Genomic DNA, 20,890 nt, shown 5'->3' with positions numbered 1-20,890 from the left:
AAGTTCAGATCACCCTGTAATCTTAAACCGCAGCAGCACGGACTCCCGCTCCCTAACCTCAGCGGGCTTTTTTTTTCTTTCTGCCTGCATTTTCTCTCAGAAGGAACTACTGAGTGAGGGATGGAGACGGAAAGGGACAGAGGGATAGATGAGTGCTGGAAGAGAGGGAGGGAGGGAGGGAGGGACGGAGGGAGAAAGGCTGGTAATTATTTCCAAAGGTCATTCTGTTAATGACTACCTGCTTGGCTAATGAGATTCAGCAAAGCTCCCTCACCATGTTTCACCCTGCGTATGTTTCACCCGTGTACCAAGACGTGTGAGAAGCACAGGTGTGATTTCATCCCAGTGACAGTCCACCGGAGAAGGGGGAAGAGTGTGAGGGAGGGGGCGGTGCTGTGGGGGAGTGCAAATGAAGAAACATAAAGAGAAAGCCCATCAAGCCAGGTATTTCTAGGAGACAGCGCATCTACACCAGCTCAGTTCACATTGCAACAGGCGGTGTTTTTTTTTTTTTTTTCTTCGGTGTTTTTTTTTTTTACGCTTTCAGAATAGCACAAAGTCTTATTTGGATAAGTTTGGTAACCTCAAAAATGTATTTTCTGTCAATTCTGTCCCCTTTTGCTCTATTTTCTCATAAAATTCCTTCAAGTCAACACGACATGTGATCTCCTCATCTGAGCTGCCAGTGTGCTCATGTTCTGCCGCGCTCTTGTAAAAATATTTTCCAGTATGTATGCTATTCTGTGTGCTTATTTAGTTTCTAAACAGCGTGGAGAACATTAGCCTTGGGGAGTTTTCTGTGTTGATCGGCTTCACTGAATGGCTTCTTCTCATGGCTCTCAGAGACTGTATAATTACTTGGACTTGAATGTAATTTATCCTCCATTACTTTTAAATGTGTCAGCATCCAAGAGAAATAGAGGGGGTCGTATCATATCTTCTGTGCTTTTCAGTTGTCCACTGTAATTTTGCGTGCAGCCGTTCTGCGGTTTGCAGAATAGGGTACATGTGGCGCAACACGGGGTGGAGGTGAGGGGCGGGGTTGTAATGGCATCCACAGTGCCTCAGTGTTTACTAGCAATCGACAACAAGGCTTATTTTTGCCGGTGAGACGAGGATTAAGAGCTGAAGCCGCTTTGACGGACTAAGTAAATTAACCTTGTGGCATTGGCAAGCTAAGAGTATTGCAGTTTGTTAAAACAAAGATTCGGATGACAGATTTTGCACATGGTATAGCACACCGGCTAGAAGAAGGGAGGGGCTAGATTGTCACTGACTACTGGATAAGGTCAAATGCATTGAAATTGAACTTCTAACTAGCTTGTAAAGAAGGAAATGGCGCATCTCAAACTTTTTTTTTTCACAAATAGAAATTTGTAGTGTGTTGAGAATTTGTACTGCCCTGAGTCAACAGTTTGTTTGGACGCCCTGTCTCTGTAGATACATGCAAGATTTATGGGGTAAATCTCTACTTTTAAAAAACATCAAAGTCAACCACAATGTATGGAGAGCATCAGTAGACATCCAGTCCTGCTGCAGATTCTCAATTGGAGCATGTTGACTTGGCCGTTCTAGCATGTAAATATGCTTTGAGCTAAACCATCCCATTAGATCAAAGCTGATGTATGTATGAAGTCCCTGACATTCTGGAAGGTGAACCTCCAGGCCTCAAATATTTTGCAGCCTCTGACAGGTTGTGTTCCAGTATGGACCTTTATATAACTCCACTGCCTATTCCTGCTGACAAAAAGCATCCCCGTGCCATGATGCTGCCACCTCCATGCGTCACAATTTGTTTGATGCGTTCAGGATGTTGTGCAGGATTTGTTTTCCTCCACATGTTGCATGTAGGTCTAAAAGCAACATTTTAGGCAAGGCAAGGCAAGACAAGGCAAGGCAAATTTATTTATATAGCACAATTCAGTACCGAGACAATGCAAAGTGCTTTACATGATTAAAATATAGGAATAAAAGCAAGAAGGGATAGAATGTAGAAACAAAAAAGAACATTAAAAACAGTAAAACAGTTTAACTAGAACATTCAAAGGCAATTTGAATGGTCTAATGAGACTAAAAGTAACATTTTAGTCTCATTAGACCAGGGCACCTTTTCAGCATGTTTGCTGTGTCCACTAGACTGATTGAAGCAAATTGCAAACAGGACTCATTATGGCTTTCTTTCAATAACGGTGTTCTTCTACCATAAATGCCACATTTGTGGAATGTTCTAATAATAGTAATACTGTTAACTTATTATCCCACCTGAGCAATGGATCTCTGCAGCTCCTCCAATTACCATGGGCCTCTTGGCTGCTTTTCCAAATATCAATCTTGTCGGCTTCCCAGTAATTTTAGGTGGATGGGCGTGTCTTGAAGGGTTTACAGGTTACAGTTTTTCAAATGAAGAATTGAACAGTGCCTAGGATGTTGTTTTACAACCAGACCTTGCTTTAAATTTATGCAATCAGAAAAGTCTGTGGCTGTAACCTGACACAATGTGAAAATGTTCAAAGCATAGAAAGGCCTTTTCAAGGCTCTGTAAGGTACTGACATTTCCCAAAGTCATCCCTAAAGCTAAAATTAACCACAAACTAAATGTTGATATTTTACTATAAAGAACAAAATTGCGTATTTAATTTTATACAAACAGCTCTCTTCTCCAGCCCATTTCAACTTTTAAACTCAATGCTTCACATACAGATTTGTTTGTTCCCCTAAATGTTTGCTTCACAGTCATGTAACTGACAACACGAATCGATGTCACCACAAAACTTACCAGCCCCAAAACAGCACTACTTCGTTTGATGTGTTCTCCTTCCAATAAACGTCTCAAAAAAAAAAAAGTGGTGGAGGTCTAAAAATAGAGTGTGGTGAGGCTAAATATAGCTGGCTGTGTTTTGCCAGGAAGGGATAGAAGAATAGGACTGGGATCGCTTTCTTTCTCTCCCTCTCTCTTTAATTTCCCCCTCCTTTTGTTTTAGGCTGGGTCGGTCGGGGTTGTTTTAGGAACTGAAGGAGTGAGTTAGCAAAGTGTCAGGGTATTCATCCAGCCCGCCGCCTCAGTGTCTTTCTCACTCTCACTCCCTCGTCTTCTTTTTGAACATCGACTGAGAAGATTTGCCCCTCGGCGACCGCATCCAGAAGGCCGTCGGTGTGAGACCTTGCGGTGCTTTGAAACATTTGATCCCTTGAATAAAGAAGTCTATTATTTATCTCTTATGTTGCTCTCTCTCTCTCTTTCTCTCTATGTCCCATAATTCAGCAACCAGAGTGTCCCTGAGTGGTTTTCAAAAGTCTTCTTATTACAGAGGAAAGTACATTTGTAGAATGTTGTATCATCTTTGCCAGTAGGTTTAAGCCTTTTGTTAAGATAAAAGTGACAAAGGCAGAGGCGTAGGCGTCAGACATTTACTGAGTTCCTGTTTTATAGACTGGATGCCTTTTCTGACTTAAGAGAAGTTAAACAAGATGGTAGATAATATATGTCATCTACAGACTCAGCACTTTTTTTTTTCCACATCAGATGCCCGCTGACCAGAAAAGCAGAACCTCAGACAAAAAAAAAAAAAAAAAAAAAATTATACCACTTGGATCTTTGTAAGAGGTGTTTTTTAGGGTCAATACCAAAGCGGAAGTCTGAGGTACTCGCACAACAACAAATGGGAGGTTTTAAAAATAGACTGTTTGAAATGTGCCAATATGCGGTCCCTGTGGTGAGGCAGCAGCGCAAAAGGCAGGCCACTTCTGAGGCCACGCTGCCAAAAAGGCAAGGCTTTTCCACTGCACAGCCCAAAACAATTCACGCCAGTCATTAAGATGAAATGATGCCCTGTGCTTTGAAACTATTTGTGGAAAGATTTTTTAGAATAATGAAGAACTATTTTTAAAGATGGCATTCCCTGCCCTGCCTGGAGTACCCTCCCACCCCTTCCCCTCTTCCCTCCCCTTTTGAGTGTGGAAACTCAAGGTCACGGTATAGAGGTCAGCGGGCTGGTCATTGTTACTCGAGGCCCCCCTCCAGCTCCCTTTTCCTGCTATGGTGCCACGCGATAAGAGACGGAGAGACAAAAGACACTAAGTGAAGATTAGTGGTGTTCGGGGGGGTGGGGGGTGGCCACAAAGTAGGAAGAAAGAGCGGGTAGAAGGGGACTTGAGATCTTCATCCAAAGACAGCTGGAGTTATTCGGCCACACTACTCTACATATTACTTTTGAGGCTGTAATTTAAAGCTGTATTGATATGATTGTATCACATTTAGAGTAGCGTCCCCTACATAAACTGGTCATATCTCATTACCATGCGTACAAAGCCGGTAAATCTACACCTGGGAGGAAAACGCACACAGTTTCTCCTCGGCTAATTGATTTGCTGCTCCTCAACAGAAGCTTATATGGATCTGTTCTGATTTGAACAGAGAAGTATTTTGCAATCGGCGTGTAGACGCGGATGAAAGATGGCCAGGCTAAGGGTGAGCACATAAGTGCCCTCTTTATGCAGTTCCACTGAGCTGGCATTGTGTGTCATTATGTCTATCTGGCTAATTATACAGTGTAGTGACAAGTCTGAATGACCACTTTGTTCCTGGGGCCGGGATGCTGCTGCAGCAAACAGTGTTGGATTCTGACATGTGCTAAGTGTGCGTCTCTTCCATATGGGAAACACTGCACCATCTGGTATTCTGCTGTGTACTGGCTAGCTAAAACTGTGTGTGTCTGTAAGTGCGCTCTTCTTGGTAGCGGTTTAACGCAGGCCCCAAAAACAGCAACATAGTCTGAGGAATGTGGATAAGCCTTTGTTACTCAAAGCCCCGTTACGCTCTTTCTAACCTTCCTCTTCTCTATCTTTTATTTTTTTTAACCTTTTTTATTCTCTAATAGTCTAAGAGTCAGAAACAACACAAGTTGTCATCTTAATTAATAAAGAATACCTAAACTTTGCTCAAGCACAATAAAACTCAGAAAACAATGTTGGATTTTGGACTAAAATACAGAAGGCCACACCATGGCCTTTGGTGGTTCAAAGGCCATGAATCTCTTGAAAGTAATCGAAGCAATGGTGATCTAAACCAGTGAATACTAGATGCACAGATGAGTGGAAAAAAAAAAAAAACATGCAGGGACACACTGTGATTAGGGGTCCCTCTTCTCAGTCTGGTAACCTACTAAATCAGCTATCTAACCCCAAATCGCTCACACAGATACACACACCGCACCGCCCTCATCCATGGGCATGCCCCTCGACATGGTCCTGGCATGTTCAAACTACGCTTCATGAAACTGTGGCCCTCTTGCCTTTGGTCTGCCATCTGCTTCTAATAAACTAAGCCAGCCCGATTCTTCTGATGTTCCCTTTGCTTTGAAAAGCGCAGAACCGAAAGAGTGAGCCAGAGAGACAGAGAGTGCGAGACAGCAAGAGAGAGAGACAAAAAAAAAAAAAAATGAGAGCAAACACGTATAAGAACAAACAGGCCCAAATGAAATCGAAATATAGGGAATAAAAGCACATCCCGAACATATTATTACTTCTTCCCCCGCTGACGGTAAGGCCACCCTGATTGTGCTTATGGTGCACCGGTGCTGGTAGCTCTTAATCCACAACTTTTCCACTTCAGACTTACCTCCATCTTATTTGTAATGGGAAGAGACAGTGTTTCTTTAACTTGCTTCACCCTTACAAACATTAAACCACATTACACCTTACCAGCGTGCTCTGACTCAATGAAGTTTGTCAGTTGGTTAAATAAAGCATGCTACTTGTGGTCTTTCAAAACTTTTTTTCCTTGATTTTAATCACGGTTTAAACCTGGGTTTGTAATATAATTCAGCTGAAATTTGCTGTATATTTCCTATGGGTTTTTCTTTGCTGTTGTTGTACAGGGAGGGGAGTATAAATTCCTTTTGAAGCTTTACATTACATTTTCTTACACACACACACACACACATACACACACACACACACACACACACACACACACACACACACACACATACATACACACTGTTCTATATCTGGCTTGCATTTCAGTGGTGCACGAAGCCACTCCACTGCAGGTAAGTATAAATAAAACTCCAGCATTGCCCTCCAATACATCTGATATTGTAGCAAATTGAATTCGATCTCCTGCTAATCTAGGCTTCTACGCATTCTTTAGACATGTTGAAAAACTCTGCCGCTTTAGCAAAGCAACTATGAGGCGCCATATAAACAGTACTTATGCTGCAGCTAATGTTATTTAAATGTTTTTGAAGTGATTCAAAACTAGCATTACTGAATACTATGCAGCTCTTTGCAGACGCTCCATCTGCACTGATGAAGACTTACTTAATACAGCATGACGAATGCTTAAAGTGGCTTCATTTGAATATCAGATACAAACCACTCTTTCTATACCAAATAAGGAAGCAGATTTGTCATTTCAACGTTTAATTTGAAACTTGGTGATCCTCTCCAATTAGATGTGCACTCTGCTTGTAATGACGATGATCGCACATGCTCTCCTCGTGCTCCAAGGAACTTCGGAGCAGAGATAGACGGAGTAACCGCGGATGTAGTAGACATACAGGAGTGGAGAATGTGGAATTATGGGGTAACAATGTGGTCACATTATCTTACAGTAGAAAATTCCTCATACAGTTTAAAAGTTTATTGAAATACCACCTATGTCTTCACATATTTCTTAAAGAATTAATTACTCTCTTTTCCCCCAATACTTGGTTTAACAGCTCAACAAATATGATTTTACAGAAGTGATCCTAGAGACAGTGGATGTCAGTGGGGATCTTTTATATGGCTATTTAAGGTCATCCAGTTCAGCCTTTATTTATGCCCCAAAAATATATTAAAATTTTTTACTTTTTTAATTTTTAGATACCATCCAAATTTGGCCTCATTCTGGGTGAGCTCATATCGCCAAAACTAAATTTGAGATACATTCAGACATCGGTAGATGTCTTTACATGGACATTTTTGTCCATTTTTATGGACAATTCCAAGTTTTTTTTTTAGAAGGAAGGCAAAGCCATCCTTCTCTGTCTATTCTGTGAAAATTTGCCAGAGTATAATACTTTAAGATTTAAACTTCAACTCCATCATATGGGAAATCAGCTTTTATCTCCTGTCTTGGTCTCAAAAGTGTCTTCAGGAAGGATTCGACCATTTATGTAAAAAGGGCTCTTATAAATGGGTTGTTTTTGTAGCATGTTTTTGCACTGGCGCTGTCAGTCAATGGGTTGAGGACATTGAAAAACATTCACTGGCCCGGCTGCCACCAATAGCCATAAACACAATATTGAATGTGTCAGAGCCTTCAGCCACTGCCAAGATAACTGCAGAGGGGAAATGGTCAGTACTGAAGCTCTTTCCAAACACAACCCACCAGCTAGCCAGAGTCTATCAGAAATAAAGATGAACCCATCAAGCCATCAGGGTTTTGACTCAGATTCCATTCGAGACATGGCTGAAGTGCAGAAAATGTGAGGAGCAGGACAGCGACAGCAAGACCAAGACAGACTGAGGAGCAGACTGAGACTGAGACACGGGGGCAGAAAGACGGATAGAGGAACAGAGAGGGTGAGCAGGGTGGCAGACTGCCGAGCAGACGGATCCTGGTATGGCGGGAGCTCTGGGCAGGCGTCATCTGTCCCTAGCAGACCCCCTGGGGCCACTCAGAATTCACACCCAAATACCCTCCGCTGTTTTTTCTCGAGAGCGACATTAAGTTGGCACCCACAACCCAAACTATTAAATTTAGCTACTTTTTCCTGTTATTAAAACATAAAACAGAACTCCAAGCATATGACATTGTGAATATGTTCAGTTGTCGAACAGGCGTGCTTCTGATTCTTTCCGGCTCCGGTCGGCCCACTGAGTCGTCTCAGTACCGTCCGGTGGTTCCTCTAGCTGAAGCTTCGGGATGCCACTGAGACGCTGCGTCTCAAGTATGTAGGACACCTTGTCTATGCTGTGCCTGCTTCACACAGGCCTTGTGAGTGGAGTCATAAGGGAGCGTCATGAAGAAGGAGTTTAATTAGGAGCAAGCCCCCAAAGGGGCCACGGAGAAAGACACCGAGCGAAGCAGGAAAAAACTGCTTTTTTGCCTTTTTTTTTACCATATCATCCTCATTTCCAGCCCCCTATCCTGGACGTTTACCGGACTTTGTCCATGTAAGGCGAAGCAAAGTGAGTTTGCAGCGTATTCTTAGAAGTAATTTGTGGTTTTTGTTTTTCTTCTGAAGTCATTATCCTCTCCTACTCACTTCTTACTCACCTATTCCTCATTTCACACATTTGTCAAATTTGGTCTTATTTCTCTGTCCTTTTAGGAACATAACAGATAAGGTGTAAAAAGAGGGTGGTTAAGAGGAAAAGTTGGTAGTACGACTGTATTCAGAACATTTTCACAATTGTAACATAATAGTAAGGAATTTAGGGTTTATTTTTTGGGACACAAGTCGCAGGCACCGCTTAATCATAGCAAAGTTACTCTTTGTTGTTTTTTTTTTTTTATTTTACCTTTCCTCTTATTTTACTCGGGGTTGGCTGGTTACCAGTTCTGTTCCATACCAAGATTTCAAAAGTTGTTTTTCAGTAAAGAGTTATAAAATGTTAAAATTATTTACAACTAATACATATTTAGTAACCAGACTTTTAAAAGCACTAATTATTTTTTTTTTCTCTGTCATCCCAGCATATATTTGGAATAAGCATGGGCTACATGGGCTGGTTACAAGTGTCAAGGTCCACCAATTGTTTTAAAAAGTCACATTTTCTTATACCATTCCTGTGGTTTAAGTCTGAATGAGTTGCCAGAGAAAGCACCACAGTGACCGGTGTCTATATTACTCTCAGCCTCTATGGAGTTAGATTAATGCGCTGCTGCCGGTACCCTGCTGTGGACTTTCACTTGGCTAAGAGAAGGCTACCACACTTTGCCATTTCTTAAAAGGGAGGAAAAAAACTGGTTTGAAGAAGAAGAAAACTGTAATGGAGTGGAAACTATAAAAGGACCGCTGATCAATTGAAGGGCACTTTTACACCAGGATTGTCCAGGGGACCTGCCAAAAATGTCACACTTTTCATTAGTTTGGTTCACTTTCACTTCACTATTGAAAGTGGACCAAACACCTGGACCCCATCATGGAGTTACAACAGCTGTTCACTTGCCAGAAATTACCCCTAACCATGAGGGGAAAAGCACAAAGAAGAAGAAATACACCCCTCTTCAGCCGGCTTTGTTCACTTTGGTCCCACACAGAATATATGCAGACTCAGAGTTTCAGCTTTCACCTTGCTGTTCACACCAAATTGCTCTTTAGCAAGACGCTGGCCAGTATTAGCAGCAGGCAAAGCTGCAGCTTGTCCGACATGTTGCCCCCTCTCATTGGTTCGCTTCCTATCTTTGGCTCACTAAACAGCTAATTTAAGTTTTTGCCACTCGTTGTTAGTTCCTAGTTTTTATGCATTTAACAAACAGGACGGGAAAATCAGATTGGTCATTATCAGCCCATCACCAGTCAAAGACAATTGAAGAGAAACGATCCGACTGAATGGTGCATGTTAAACTATTACAACTGTAAGGATCCATTTGTTGTATTGTTGTAGCAGCAGTAGATACTGTCGCCGAATTTCTGTTTTGAATATTAGAAAACACGTAATGTTTTTACATTTCTGTTAAATTTCTAGGGAAATACTCAGATACCATGAAACCATTTACTCGTGGTATAGAATCTAACATTCTGCTCTATTTTAGCGATCTCACCATACACCTTCCCCTAATACGTTATTTCTTTACATTGTGTTGCCTTGTCCACTTCATGACAACCCTTTGGCAAGGATTTTAGGTCTCCTTCAAATATTAAGCAGAGCAACAAGTTATAAAACATGGTTAAAAAAAGCATAGGATGGCAAAAGTAGGGCACAAGAGTGAGGGTCCATTTAGGGCCACAGCCAGTCCTATTGGTTGTGGTGTGGCGTGATGTCACTGAACAGGTGGGCATAACTGGGATAGGTGACATAGCATCCTTGAACTCTACCCTAAATACGTTGAGTCCTGCTGGGGAGCTAAGCCTGGGCCACATGCTTCATAGTCATATAACACTCCTGTGCTGGCCGCCTGCACCCCATCAACGCCCAGCGCGACCATTGCCCAACCCCCTGCAGGACGAGCAGCTCAGTTACCCCATATGGGTGACACCTTTGGCCCAGCCTTTGCTCTTGTCCTCCTGCGTTGCTGCGCTGCTGTTCTTCCAAGAATGGTATTGAATCCCTGGTGCTCTCCGCGCTGGTGGCAGTAGGTGGAAATAATGTGCTGGTGGGAAGAAAGAAAGTTGCTGGTACTTGCGAGCGCTCTCATGTGAACCGAGGAAAGGCCAGCGGTTCAGCTCTTGTCAGAGTGATGTGATGCATCGCCAAGATCACGGATGAAGCGCGGCAGAAGAAATCGAAAACTTTTTTTTTTTTACATCTGACGCCTTTTTCCTGAAAAACGAAACTGCAGCGTGCTGAACCTGTGTCACCCCTTTGTTCTTCCTGCATAGCCTGCTCTAATAGAGCAAGAGTGCCTGATTCACTGCAGGTCTCCTGCATCGCCTCAGCTGATTTGTTTGGTGCGATTTCCTGAAGACTGTCAAAAGATATGAGACGCTTTTAAATTCAGAATTCCAGATTTCCACTCCTGGGGCCGAGGGAGGATTCGGAGAAGAAAAGGAAAAAAAGAAAAAAAAAAACGGAGAGCCAGCGAATGTTGACACACTTACAGTAGCTGCCTCAGCCACGAGACGCTTCGAGAATCAAACAGTTATCTCACGCGCGCACACAAAAGCGGCCCTCTAAGTTCACTAAAACCACACTCTAAACAGGCCTTTGTTGTGCTGACATAAGAGATAACTGGATTGTTATTTGTTTTCTAAGCAGGCAGATCGCTCCTGTCATTTCTGCAGCTGCTTGTGATGGAGTTGCTCGCGCTCGTATCGCTTCTGTGAGTGAGAACTGGCGGAGACAAACAAATGAGAGGGAGAAGTTCACAGAGATTAACTTATCTTAGCATCCATCTTCCTTCCTTTCTCCTGCTCGGTCGCTCCTTCTTTCTTTTTCTTTTTTTTTTTTTCCCTTTTGCTTGACTCGAACACCCACTCTCACACACCTACACATGCACACGCAAACACAGACTTATTTCATTCTTTCCCCTCCCACATGCCTGCTCAGACACACACACACACACACACTCACACACACACATACTCACACACATGATCAGCATCAAATACAGGGTGTGCTAAAGTAAATTTAATTACGTCTGTCTGATATGGAGCTTCAGATGAAAGTAGGAGAGCTCGGTGTGAAGCAACGACTGCACAGACAGGAGCAGGCCCGTGATATTCCTCCTGTAGACTAATCTCCCTTTATTAAAGCCAGGAGGAGAGAGGGAATGGGGGGGGGGGGGTCGTATGGAGAAGAGAAGAGTGGGAGGAGGGGGGGTGTCTTTCATGAGATCTGTAACTGTCAGCTACTGTACTTTTCTGCTCTCCCGCTCTGTCTTTGTCTCCCCACTTTGCGAGGCAAATGAACACAGCACCTATCGTCGCAAGGCAGGCGTGCGCTCACGCTCTCACGCAAAGTAATGTTCTGTGAAACTCATCCCTGTTGTTAAGGACGTCAACAATTTATTTAAAAAGGGGAAAAAAAAAAGGACAGATGTGGCTCTCCACCCCCCCTGAAGCTTTCTTTGTCTTAGTCTCTCCTCCAGTTAGTGGGAGTGGTGAGCCAGCGAGAGGTTTTCTGCTGTTTCTGCTGCCCACTCTAATGGGGGCAGGTGGCCATCAGGTGGCCAAAACAAGAAACTGCCTTCCTGCAAAGTGCCTTGCAGAATTGAACTCTTCGCGTTTTTGTCACGTTACAACGACATTTCTATTTACGTAACAGACCGACACAACGAAGTCCTTAAGTGTGATTTTTTTTTTATTTTGTTTACATCAACCACCCCTGAAGAGTGTGGCTCAGATTTGTATTCAGGTCCTTTTACTCTGATACTTCTAAATGAAATCCACTAATTGAATCATATGTTAATTGGTAAACTGAGGTGTGTAATTTAAACTCAAGAGTGTGCAAGTATTATAGTTGTCAACGAATCTGGCCTGTGTGGAAAAAGTTGCAAAGATAAGGCTACTGCTGAGAGACAGTCCTAGGAACAACATCCCCATAGTGAAACATGGTGGTGGCAGCACGATGCTGAGGGGATGCTTGTTTTCAGGAGTGAGCGGGAAGCTGATAAGAGGATCCTGTCAGGGGTGATGGATAGTGGTAAGAACAGGGTAATTGTGGACAATGGATGAGAAGGCCTGACTGAGGTGAGCTATGTTGTAAAGAAGGGCAAAAATGTTCGTCTAGAGGCGCAAAACTGTAAGAGATGCACCATAAAATAGTTGCAACTGTAATCGCAATGCAAGAGCTCTACAAAGTTCAATTACCAATGCGCGTCACACAAATTTATACTTTGAAAATGTTTTGAATTAGGCATGCTTCTCTTTACACTTAATAACTATGCACTGTTGTTGGTCTGTTGCTTAACACTTGAACAGGTTCACAGGGTGTGAATACTTTTGCGATGCGCTGAATACCACAGCCCCACACCTGGTCTCTATCATGTTTCCCCCCCCCCCCCAAAAAAAAAAGTCTTGTTTTATTTTGTTTTTTTTTACTTCTTCAAGTCTATGATCATTTGTGACATCTTGATGTTGGTTGTTATTGAGCCATCTGTGCCATTCTGAACGCTGAACTGAATGTCACCGTGTTCATAAAACACCTCCACACTCCATCACACCATGTTAACAGGTTAGAGGAGAACATTCCAGAATGGGAGATCAAAAATACACATGTCATGGAACAGTTCTTAAGAACAGAACGTGTGCTTTTAAAACCTATTATTTTGAAGGAGAAAAAAAAATACAGTTACAAGGGATTTCATGGTTATCCACCCAAAAAACCCCTTCAACTATGTTGTGCAACTGCTCTGTTTTCAGACGTTGAGAAAGAAGGGCCTAAACGGCTGTGACAGCCCAGACCCAGACGCAGATGACTCGGTGGGCCACAGCCCCGAGTCCGAGGACAAGTACAGGAAAATAAACGAGGACATTGATCTGATGATCAGCAGACAGAGACTGTGTGTAAGTACTTGTCATTGAACCCTGAGCTTTCCTCTCACCTTTCTTTTCCTCTCTTTCCCCCTACCCCCTTTTTATTTTTCCCCTCCATGCCTCGTTCTGTCCCTCCGTGTCCATGTCCTCGCCATCTCTCCGCACCTTCGTGTCTCCGTGTTTCCCCCCACCTCCTTTTTCACTGGGTTGTGGGACCTGGCCAGGCTTTGAACAAGAAGGAGAACAAGGGTGGCGAGAGCCCGGAGCTCGAGTCTGCTCTCATCCTCACCCCACGCACTGAGGAGAAATACAAACAGATTAATGAGGAGTTTGATCACATGATAAAAACTCATAAAATCCCTGTAAGTACCAAGGGAACCCCCCCCCCCACCACCACCTCCCTTTTTTCAGCTGCTTCGCAATAGCAACTGTTGAGCTAACCCGCCTAACCACAGTTGTTTTTAACTGGACTAATTGCACAAAGAGAGTGAGAGTAAGTCCAGAGTGCGATTACAGTGTTTATTTACGATGAAGAAATTATAGTTATTCAAACTTGCTTGCTTGAGGAACAGCCCTCTAATCTGGCAGAAGTGTAACCACAAGAAAAAATGTTAATCTCACTTTTCCACCTTGAATTCATTCCACCCATGCTGCCGCTGCTGCCTGTCTCTCCCAGGGGGGAGGTGTGGTGTGCATGTGTTTGTCCTTTTGCCGCCTGCACCAAAACACGGCGCTCAGTCACCTGGCACATCCGTGGGGGGGGGGGGGGGGGGGGGGGTCTTTGCACGGCGCCATGCCAGTGAAACTGCAGCAGATGCTCCTCATAAGGCTGAAATTATTGAAGGTTTCTTAGTGGAGGCATGTCAAGGCAGCGTCTGCAAGATTTATGATGTTAATTTTGAAAAATAAGCTGAGACAAACCACAAAATACTTCTTTTCCATTTAAACTGACCCCGCTCCTCGCTCGGAACGTGCCATATTGGAACGGTTAGCTCTCTGGCGCGTGCATAGAGAGATATAATTCAACAGTGTATTAGCAAAGAAGAGAACAGTAGTATCTAGCTCACGTGGAGCAGGAGGCGATGTGGTTAGAAATGAGGCAGGGGTTGGTGAGTCGTGGGGTGGACTCTGTACACAAGTGGCAGTTCAGCGTGTGGTCAGGGCGGCTGCCAAGCACCGGGCCTCTGGATTGCAGGGGACTGTAGGCGAGGGGGTGGTGGGGACTGTGGGGAAAGGCAAGAGAGGAAGATGAGTGAAAACAGGAAGGATGGCACCAGCTAGAAGACAGCTCACAAACGGGGCCCTTTGCTCCCAGTAATAGGAGGGGGGGGGGGGGGGGTGCGTAGACAGCTTCCACTACAAAGAAGGCTTTGCAAGTTCATCTTGAGATGAAGTCCAGTGAGGAATCTAAAATGGAAGAATTGCAGATTGGGTGGAGGTAACTTGCCCGGCACTTACAGTGAAGCATGCCCAGGCCCAAAATGAAAAATGGTAAAGGCGACCATTTTTGTCTGTTGAAATAATATTGTCCTTAGCAATGTAGGAGGAAAAATATCATAGAAGCTGAGGCTCTAAGGAACCTAGCCCGTTTCCATGTACAGCAGCCTGATGCTCTTACCCGATGCACTCCCTCCACGCCTCGAAGACACATGGCAGTAATTTAGAGCCCTATTTTCTACTTCCTAAAGCTAACATACAGGATCAACCACTTCCAGGGCACTCCCAAGGTTAAGCCCCTCTGCCAAATGACACAATAAATATGACAAACTGGATGCCCCTGGGCTGTGGGATTAGCTCGACTCATGCTCCTGATGAAACTGCTGACTGGCCTGCATCGAGCATTTAAAACACCTGGCGTCGGCTCCCCGTCACAGGGGCATAAATAACTCCCTTATTTCATCTAGAAGCAACTTCTTCAGGAAATATGATTTAGAATGTAAAAACAAACCTATTACAATTTTATTTGGGGCTTTTTATCCTTTTTCATCCAAATAATTTTCCAAGTGCCGGTTATTTTTATCGTTCATGTAATAATCCAGAAATATTCTCAGACCAGGCATGAATTGGATTCTTACCGTATTCAACAGTTAAAAAAAAAAAGTTAATCATGCCATTCCTATGGATTATAGTCCTTTTAGAGAGATGTGAGACAAGATTTCTCCAGAATAAATGTATCCCTGCCCCTCCCCCACGTGTTACTGGTCAGCTGTCTGAAAGAGGGCTAGTTTTTTTCCCTTGCACACAAGAAAAACAAATCTGGTCATTTGGAGATTTTTGAGGTCACAAAAAACACTTACCGTGATGCTGAGGTAACGAAACAAGCGCCACCAATCACTGTTGTTAAGAGAACACTGTTATAACTGCAGTTATAATCTTTGACCAGCTTGTCTGTTTAGCAGTCCGCTACTGGGAGAAAAAAAATCCTAATGTTGTTTTAAGTGTAATTATCAATACATTCTATAATTATGGCAGCAGTTGGAATAATTGCAGCTTTTACATTTTTCCTAAATGCAGTTAGCTATGTTTGGGCTTATTTGTTAATTTTTTTTTGTGTAGAGGACATATATTTAGGTTATCATACAGTTTTTTTCTTCCTTTTTGACACTTTCTTCCAGTCCTCCTTCTGCTTTCTCTTCCTCTGTGTTGTTTGGCTTTTTGACATTTTCTGCACCTGTCCAGTGCACATGTTTATTTAAGTGTCCATTCATCCTTTTTGAAATTATACGTCTTTCTTTTTTTCTTCCCTACTTTTTTAGCAATTCTGTCTTTATTCTGCGCACCAGGAGTGTTTTTGAGTCATCATTTTGTCTCCTTTTTGTCCACTCTTAACTAAAAGCCCTAATCTTTCATTTACTCACCTGAATGGTTATCTTTAGCCTAATCTTTGTCTCTTTTTTTTTTTTTTTTTTGCATATATTTCTCATCATTTTCCCAGCAGGCTGTGCCCCCATCGAACTACGACATGCCCGTGTCTATCCCCACAAGCAACCAGAACAATTTAATCTACAGCCATCCCGGTGGGTCCCTAGGCAACCACAATCTGTTGCCACTAGCGCACCATGGTCTACAGAGAAACAGCATGTCGCCAGGCGTGACACACAGACCCCCCAGTGCAGGTAACGCAGGTAGTGCCCCCACGTGCACCCATGCACCCCACCACCCCCACCTCCACCCCACCCCCACCCGACCGTGCATGCGGTTATCCCATCTGTCTGTCTTTTGGAGCGTGCGTGTGAACCTGTCTGTCATGCTAATGGATCCAGACACATCAAAACATGTAATTTAATTCATGACAGCTACCCACAATGTTCCACCTAAAGGCGGAGAATGAAACCGGAGTTTTTTTTTTTTTTTTTCTCCTCCCACATATAATCACATATCCCCTGCTTCCCTGTTTTGTCAAAGGTAAAAGCAAAATGATGTAAAACAATATTAAATCCCAGCCCACAGTTATTTACTGTGAGACTCCGGCGCTGCTTATAAGCTGCTGAGCCTGTTGGTTTGTTATTGTTGTCCAAAGTCCTTTTTTTTTTTTTTCTGTCCCTCTAGTCCAAAAGACTGTGGCCCACACCCTCAACCCTGTTATTAGGACTGGATGCCCGAAACGCTGAGCACAAACTAAATATGAGCTTTGGCGCTCACCACATCCAGAGCAAAAAAAAAAAAAAAAAAAAAAAAAAAAAACGTTTTCAACCCTCCCACTCTTCCACCTCGCATGTTTTAAAAATAATAATGTGTCATTTTTCTTGGACAGCACCTTCGTGCATCCGCTCGGTCGTCCAGTTGCTCAGCATGCTAAGGGTTTGAGTGGGAGGAGGCCTTGCTTCTCGCGTCGCACCGACACACGTTGTGATTAAAGTGGGAGAGACAGGGAGGCGGAATGGATGCTGTGTAGGTGTCTATCCTCTAATGGTTTTCTCTCCTCTGCTTTGCTCGTTATTTCATCTTACAGGTGGCCTCATGGGCGCTGACCTCACCACTGGCGCAGGCACCAGTGCTGGTAAGAATGGCCTCCTTTTCTCACACATGTCTGCTCGCAGACACACAAACACACATCTATGTCACCCACTCACCCACTTGGGGCCATAAAATGCATGACTAACACTAACCCAAACCCAAGTGGAGATTTGGTCCATGATGTGTTGAAGTTAGTGGTCGTGGAGTTCATATGGGAATGTTTGCTCAGCGCTTCGGCTGTGACACATCCTGCCTACTTTGGGCTATAAAACGGTAAAACAAGTCGGGGGGGGACCGAAGTTAAGAAAAAAAAAAAAAATTGCACTGTATTCAGTAGCTGGGCTCTGAAGGTCTGGTTCCGGTTTACATGTTCATAAGAGGCCAGTTTGTTATTTGTATAAAAATTCTGATTTATTTACTGATAGCGCGCCAGTGGAGAAACACGCTGAAGAAATCTTATGAGTTAGCTTTTGTTTGTCCACCAGTGTGCCCCCGAGGACATGTCCAGGACTCCCGTTTTAATGGGTATATTTTACGGCATACAGTGGCGAGTGTAAAAAAAAAAAATGAGAATTGGGGGCGTTGGTCGGGCACAGCTGGGCAGCCTCCTTTAACACCCACACCCTCTCAAGGCCCCGACACGAGAGGTCAGCGCCTGGTTTCTCTGTCTGGTCCCTCGTCGCACACAACAAACATGTGCGCGCGCAACAACAGGGCCGTTTGTTGCGACGTGCGTTCCATTGACGGCGTTCCGCAGTGCGTGCCTCAAACGCGGCCTTTGTGTCGCTTTCTCTGGGGGGAAGGGGGGGGGACAGAGGAACTCTGTGAAGGGCTCTGTGTCGCTCAGCAGCCGTGAAAAACACAACGTGGAGAGAGAGGGTCATGTGGAAGCTGAAAGATTCCATTCAGTGCTCTCTTAAATCTCATTTGAGTGGGGGTGAAGGGGGTAGAAAGAGTGTGTTGGTGGGGTTGGAGGGGGGGGGGAGACCCCGGTGATAAATATCCCCTGATGGTGGAAGCATGTGTGCAAATGAAAAACAGTGGGGGAACACAGATGGAAGTGTTCTACGAACTTGGTCAGCCATTTTAATGATGCTCCTCCGAACTTCATCAGAGTTACAGTGCCTTGCTAAAGTGTTCATGCCGCTTGAACTTCGTCTCATTTTGTCACCATACAACCGGAAACCTTAATGGATTTTATTGGGATTTTATTTTGTAGACCACGTAGTGTGTGATTGATAACGGGAAGGAAAATTATACAAGTTATTGTTTCAAATCGAAATCCAAACTGCGTGTCCTTTATTATCCAGTCCCCTTTACTTGGATACCTCTACAGAAAATTGTACAATCAGTAGCTCTTCGGAGTTACTTCCTGTATAATTTAATCTCAGCATAAATGCAACTTTTCTAGAAAATATCACTAAAAAAAAAAACAGTTCTGTGAAGATAAAGGAACAAAGCAGCAGGGCCAGGAATAAAGTTGTGAAAATGTTTAAAGCAGTGTTATAAAACAATATCCCAATCGTTGAATATCTCATAGAGCTCTGATGATATGATAATTTGAAAATAGAAAGAGTGTGCCTCTGCTGCGAAACTACCAAGATATGGCTTTTCACTTAAACTGACAAGATGGCAATAAGAGCAATATTTAAAGAAGCAGCCAACAGGCCCATCTTTAATAAGGAAGAGCTACAGAGATCCACAGCTCAGGGGTTTCAGATGAAAGCAGGTGGTAGATGGCACAGTTGAAGTCCAGACCTAAATCAATTTGAGAATACAGCAGGAAAGCATGTGTTCACAGATGTTCTCTATCCAATCTGAGGGAGTTTGAGCTATTTTACCAAGAAGAAATGAAAAAAAAAAAACATTAGTGTCTAGCTTTGCAAAGCTGGTAGAGATATATCCTAAAATAATTGCAGCTGTGTTGTTCTATAGCTCAAATTCCCAGAGAAATACACCAAAGTATTTGGTTGAAAAAAATTTGCTAAAACTGTCAAGAGGGTGTAAATACTTTTACACAGCAGCAAAAGTGTTTCAAGCACCATCTCACCACAAAGATCTTTTCTTAAATTTATTAAGCTAATTGTACAATTAGCTGTCTCACCTGTATGTGCATCTTTAGTGCTGTGCATGTCTAATAAACGGGGGTGTTGTAAGTTCATCTTTTTAGAATAAGAATTCCTTTTTTGTCCCGCAATGGGGAAATTCGGGTGTGACAGTGGATGTGTGCCTTTCAGGTACGCACGTTCTATCTCTTTGCAGGGCTAGCTGTAAAACACTTTGTTTCAATCATATCTGGGGCTCTTTCATTAGAGAATTGACTTGCAATGTTAACCAAAACACCCCTTTTCTCATCTTGTGCAAATACGGTACATGAAACCCAGATGTGGGGGTATATTCAAAATCGCTAAAGGTCCCCAGGTAATTCTAGTCTAGTGTAAATGGGGCATGTCATTGAAAGGCTTAGTCATCATGTCTTTTCTATGGAAATATTCCAGGCGGTGTGTGTGCACATGTGCATGTTTGCTTATTTATGCAGTATATCTTCAATCTGTCATTCCCTTAGCCGGCTGGCTGAGAGTAAGAGGTGGTGAAAGAGACTGAGCAGAAGAGAAACAGACCAGGTGAGCAGAGCTCTGGTGTAAGGGCCCCAGCTTGTGAGAGCCTAACCATTGCTGTAGGTGAAACAAATTGTCCATCATCCACCTATCGATCAGTGGCCTCTAACAAGACTCTCTCCTCTCGCCTCTCAGCCTTATCATACACAAATCACACGCTTAAATCAGTTACACGCTGAGTACCTTGGCCGGGTATCGCTGGACAAATAGCACGCCTCACATGGTAACTGGCAAAAAGCGGCCTTCAACCGCTTAAACGATGTCTGCCTCGGGTCTGAGCAGCACCTTGCACCAACTGTGCAAGTTGCGAGCTCGAATGTGACACCTTGGTTCAGTTGGAGAATTCGGGGTTGAATGCGCACTTGGCTAAACCGCAACGGAAGAGTGTGTGAGCATGGGGAATAGAATGGAGTGTGCCTGTTAGACCACAACAGGACATCAGAAATTTGTTCAGTAACAGTTAAATGTACACGAGTTTAACCACACCTCTCTTTGTGTGTGTGTGTGTGTGTGTGTCTGTGTCTGTTTGTGTGTGAGAGTGAGGGAAAGAAAAGGGTGAATGAAGACACTGGAGGGGTCTTGTCAAACAACTAATTTAACGTTGTTGACCCCCCCACTCATGCACGCTTCAGAAATAGCGAGAAGCTATTTATCTGAATTTCAGATCAGATGTTGTTTTCAGTCCAGGTCTTCAACTTGGCAGCCAAATAATAAAAAAAAGGGCTACTCGATAAGCTGTATTTAATTTTGGTACTTCCTCTAAATAGGTGACGCCAGCCTGTGCTGCAGCTCTGCTTTGCAAAGTAGCACGAGAGGAGGAGGATAGAAATGAACTCTGGGTATCACGTATTGAGCTGATGTAGGGATTGAGTCTCTGTTGAATGCAGCCACTCTCAAATCAGCTGCAGAATAGAGAGATTTGAGTCACAGTTCTCGCTTCATTAGTGTAATTGGTCGGTGATTTTACTTTTGAAGTGCTTAAGGACTGGCCTCTGCCACTCATGATTACAGTCATCCAGCGTATAATTGACTGGACTGCCGCCATCTCTACAGGGCGGGAACACACAGATGTCTGATTAACCGGCTCCGTGATGAAATCCGTGTCTTCTTGACCAAAGTGTGTATTAGCGTCTCTCTATAGTCCGGTGTCTATTTTACTCATCTGTAGAGAAACACTAATATACT

At 43.5% G+C, this 20,890-nt stretch overlaps 1 protein-coding gene across 22 annotated transcripts in view; it reads left to right on the top strand.

Moving 5' to 3' along the window:
• The window catches only part of mef2cb (myocyte enhancer factor 2cb), a 92,350-nt gene that overhangs the window by 60,794 nt on the left and 10,666 nt on the right, over positions 1 to 20,890 (top strand). For 6 of the 22 annotated variants that reach the window (XM_036144405.1, XM_036144402.1, XM_021315782.2 and 3 more), the window contains 4 exons: positions 13,017 to 13,160; positions 13,355 to 13,492; positions 16,066 to 16,255; positions 17,083 to 17,130. In XM_036144405.1, coding sequence (XP_036000298.1) covers positions 13,017 to 13,160; positions 13,355 to 13,492; positions 16,066 to 16,255; positions 17,083 to 17,130 — 520 coding nt within the window. The remainder of the gene's footprint in view (positions 1 to 13,016; positions 13,161 to 13,354; positions 13,493 to 16,065; positions 16,256 to 17,082; positions 17,131 to 20,890) is intronic. The other 16 variants (XM_036144407.1, XM_021315786.2, XM_036144408.1 and 13 more) reach the window with 10 other exon arrangements.

The sequence above is a fragment of the Fundulus heteroclitus genome, chromosome 12 (assembly GCF_011125445.2).
Source record: "Fundulus heteroclitus isolate FHET01 chromosome 12, MU-UCD_Fhet_4.1, whole genome shotgun sequence".
In the NCBI taxonomy this organism is placed as follows: domain Eukaryota; kingdom Metazoa; phylum Chordata; class Actinopteri; order Cyprinodontiformes; family Fundulidae; genus Fundulus; species Fundulus heteroclitus.
This window is presented reverse-complemented; position numbering and strand designations above follow the sequence as displayed.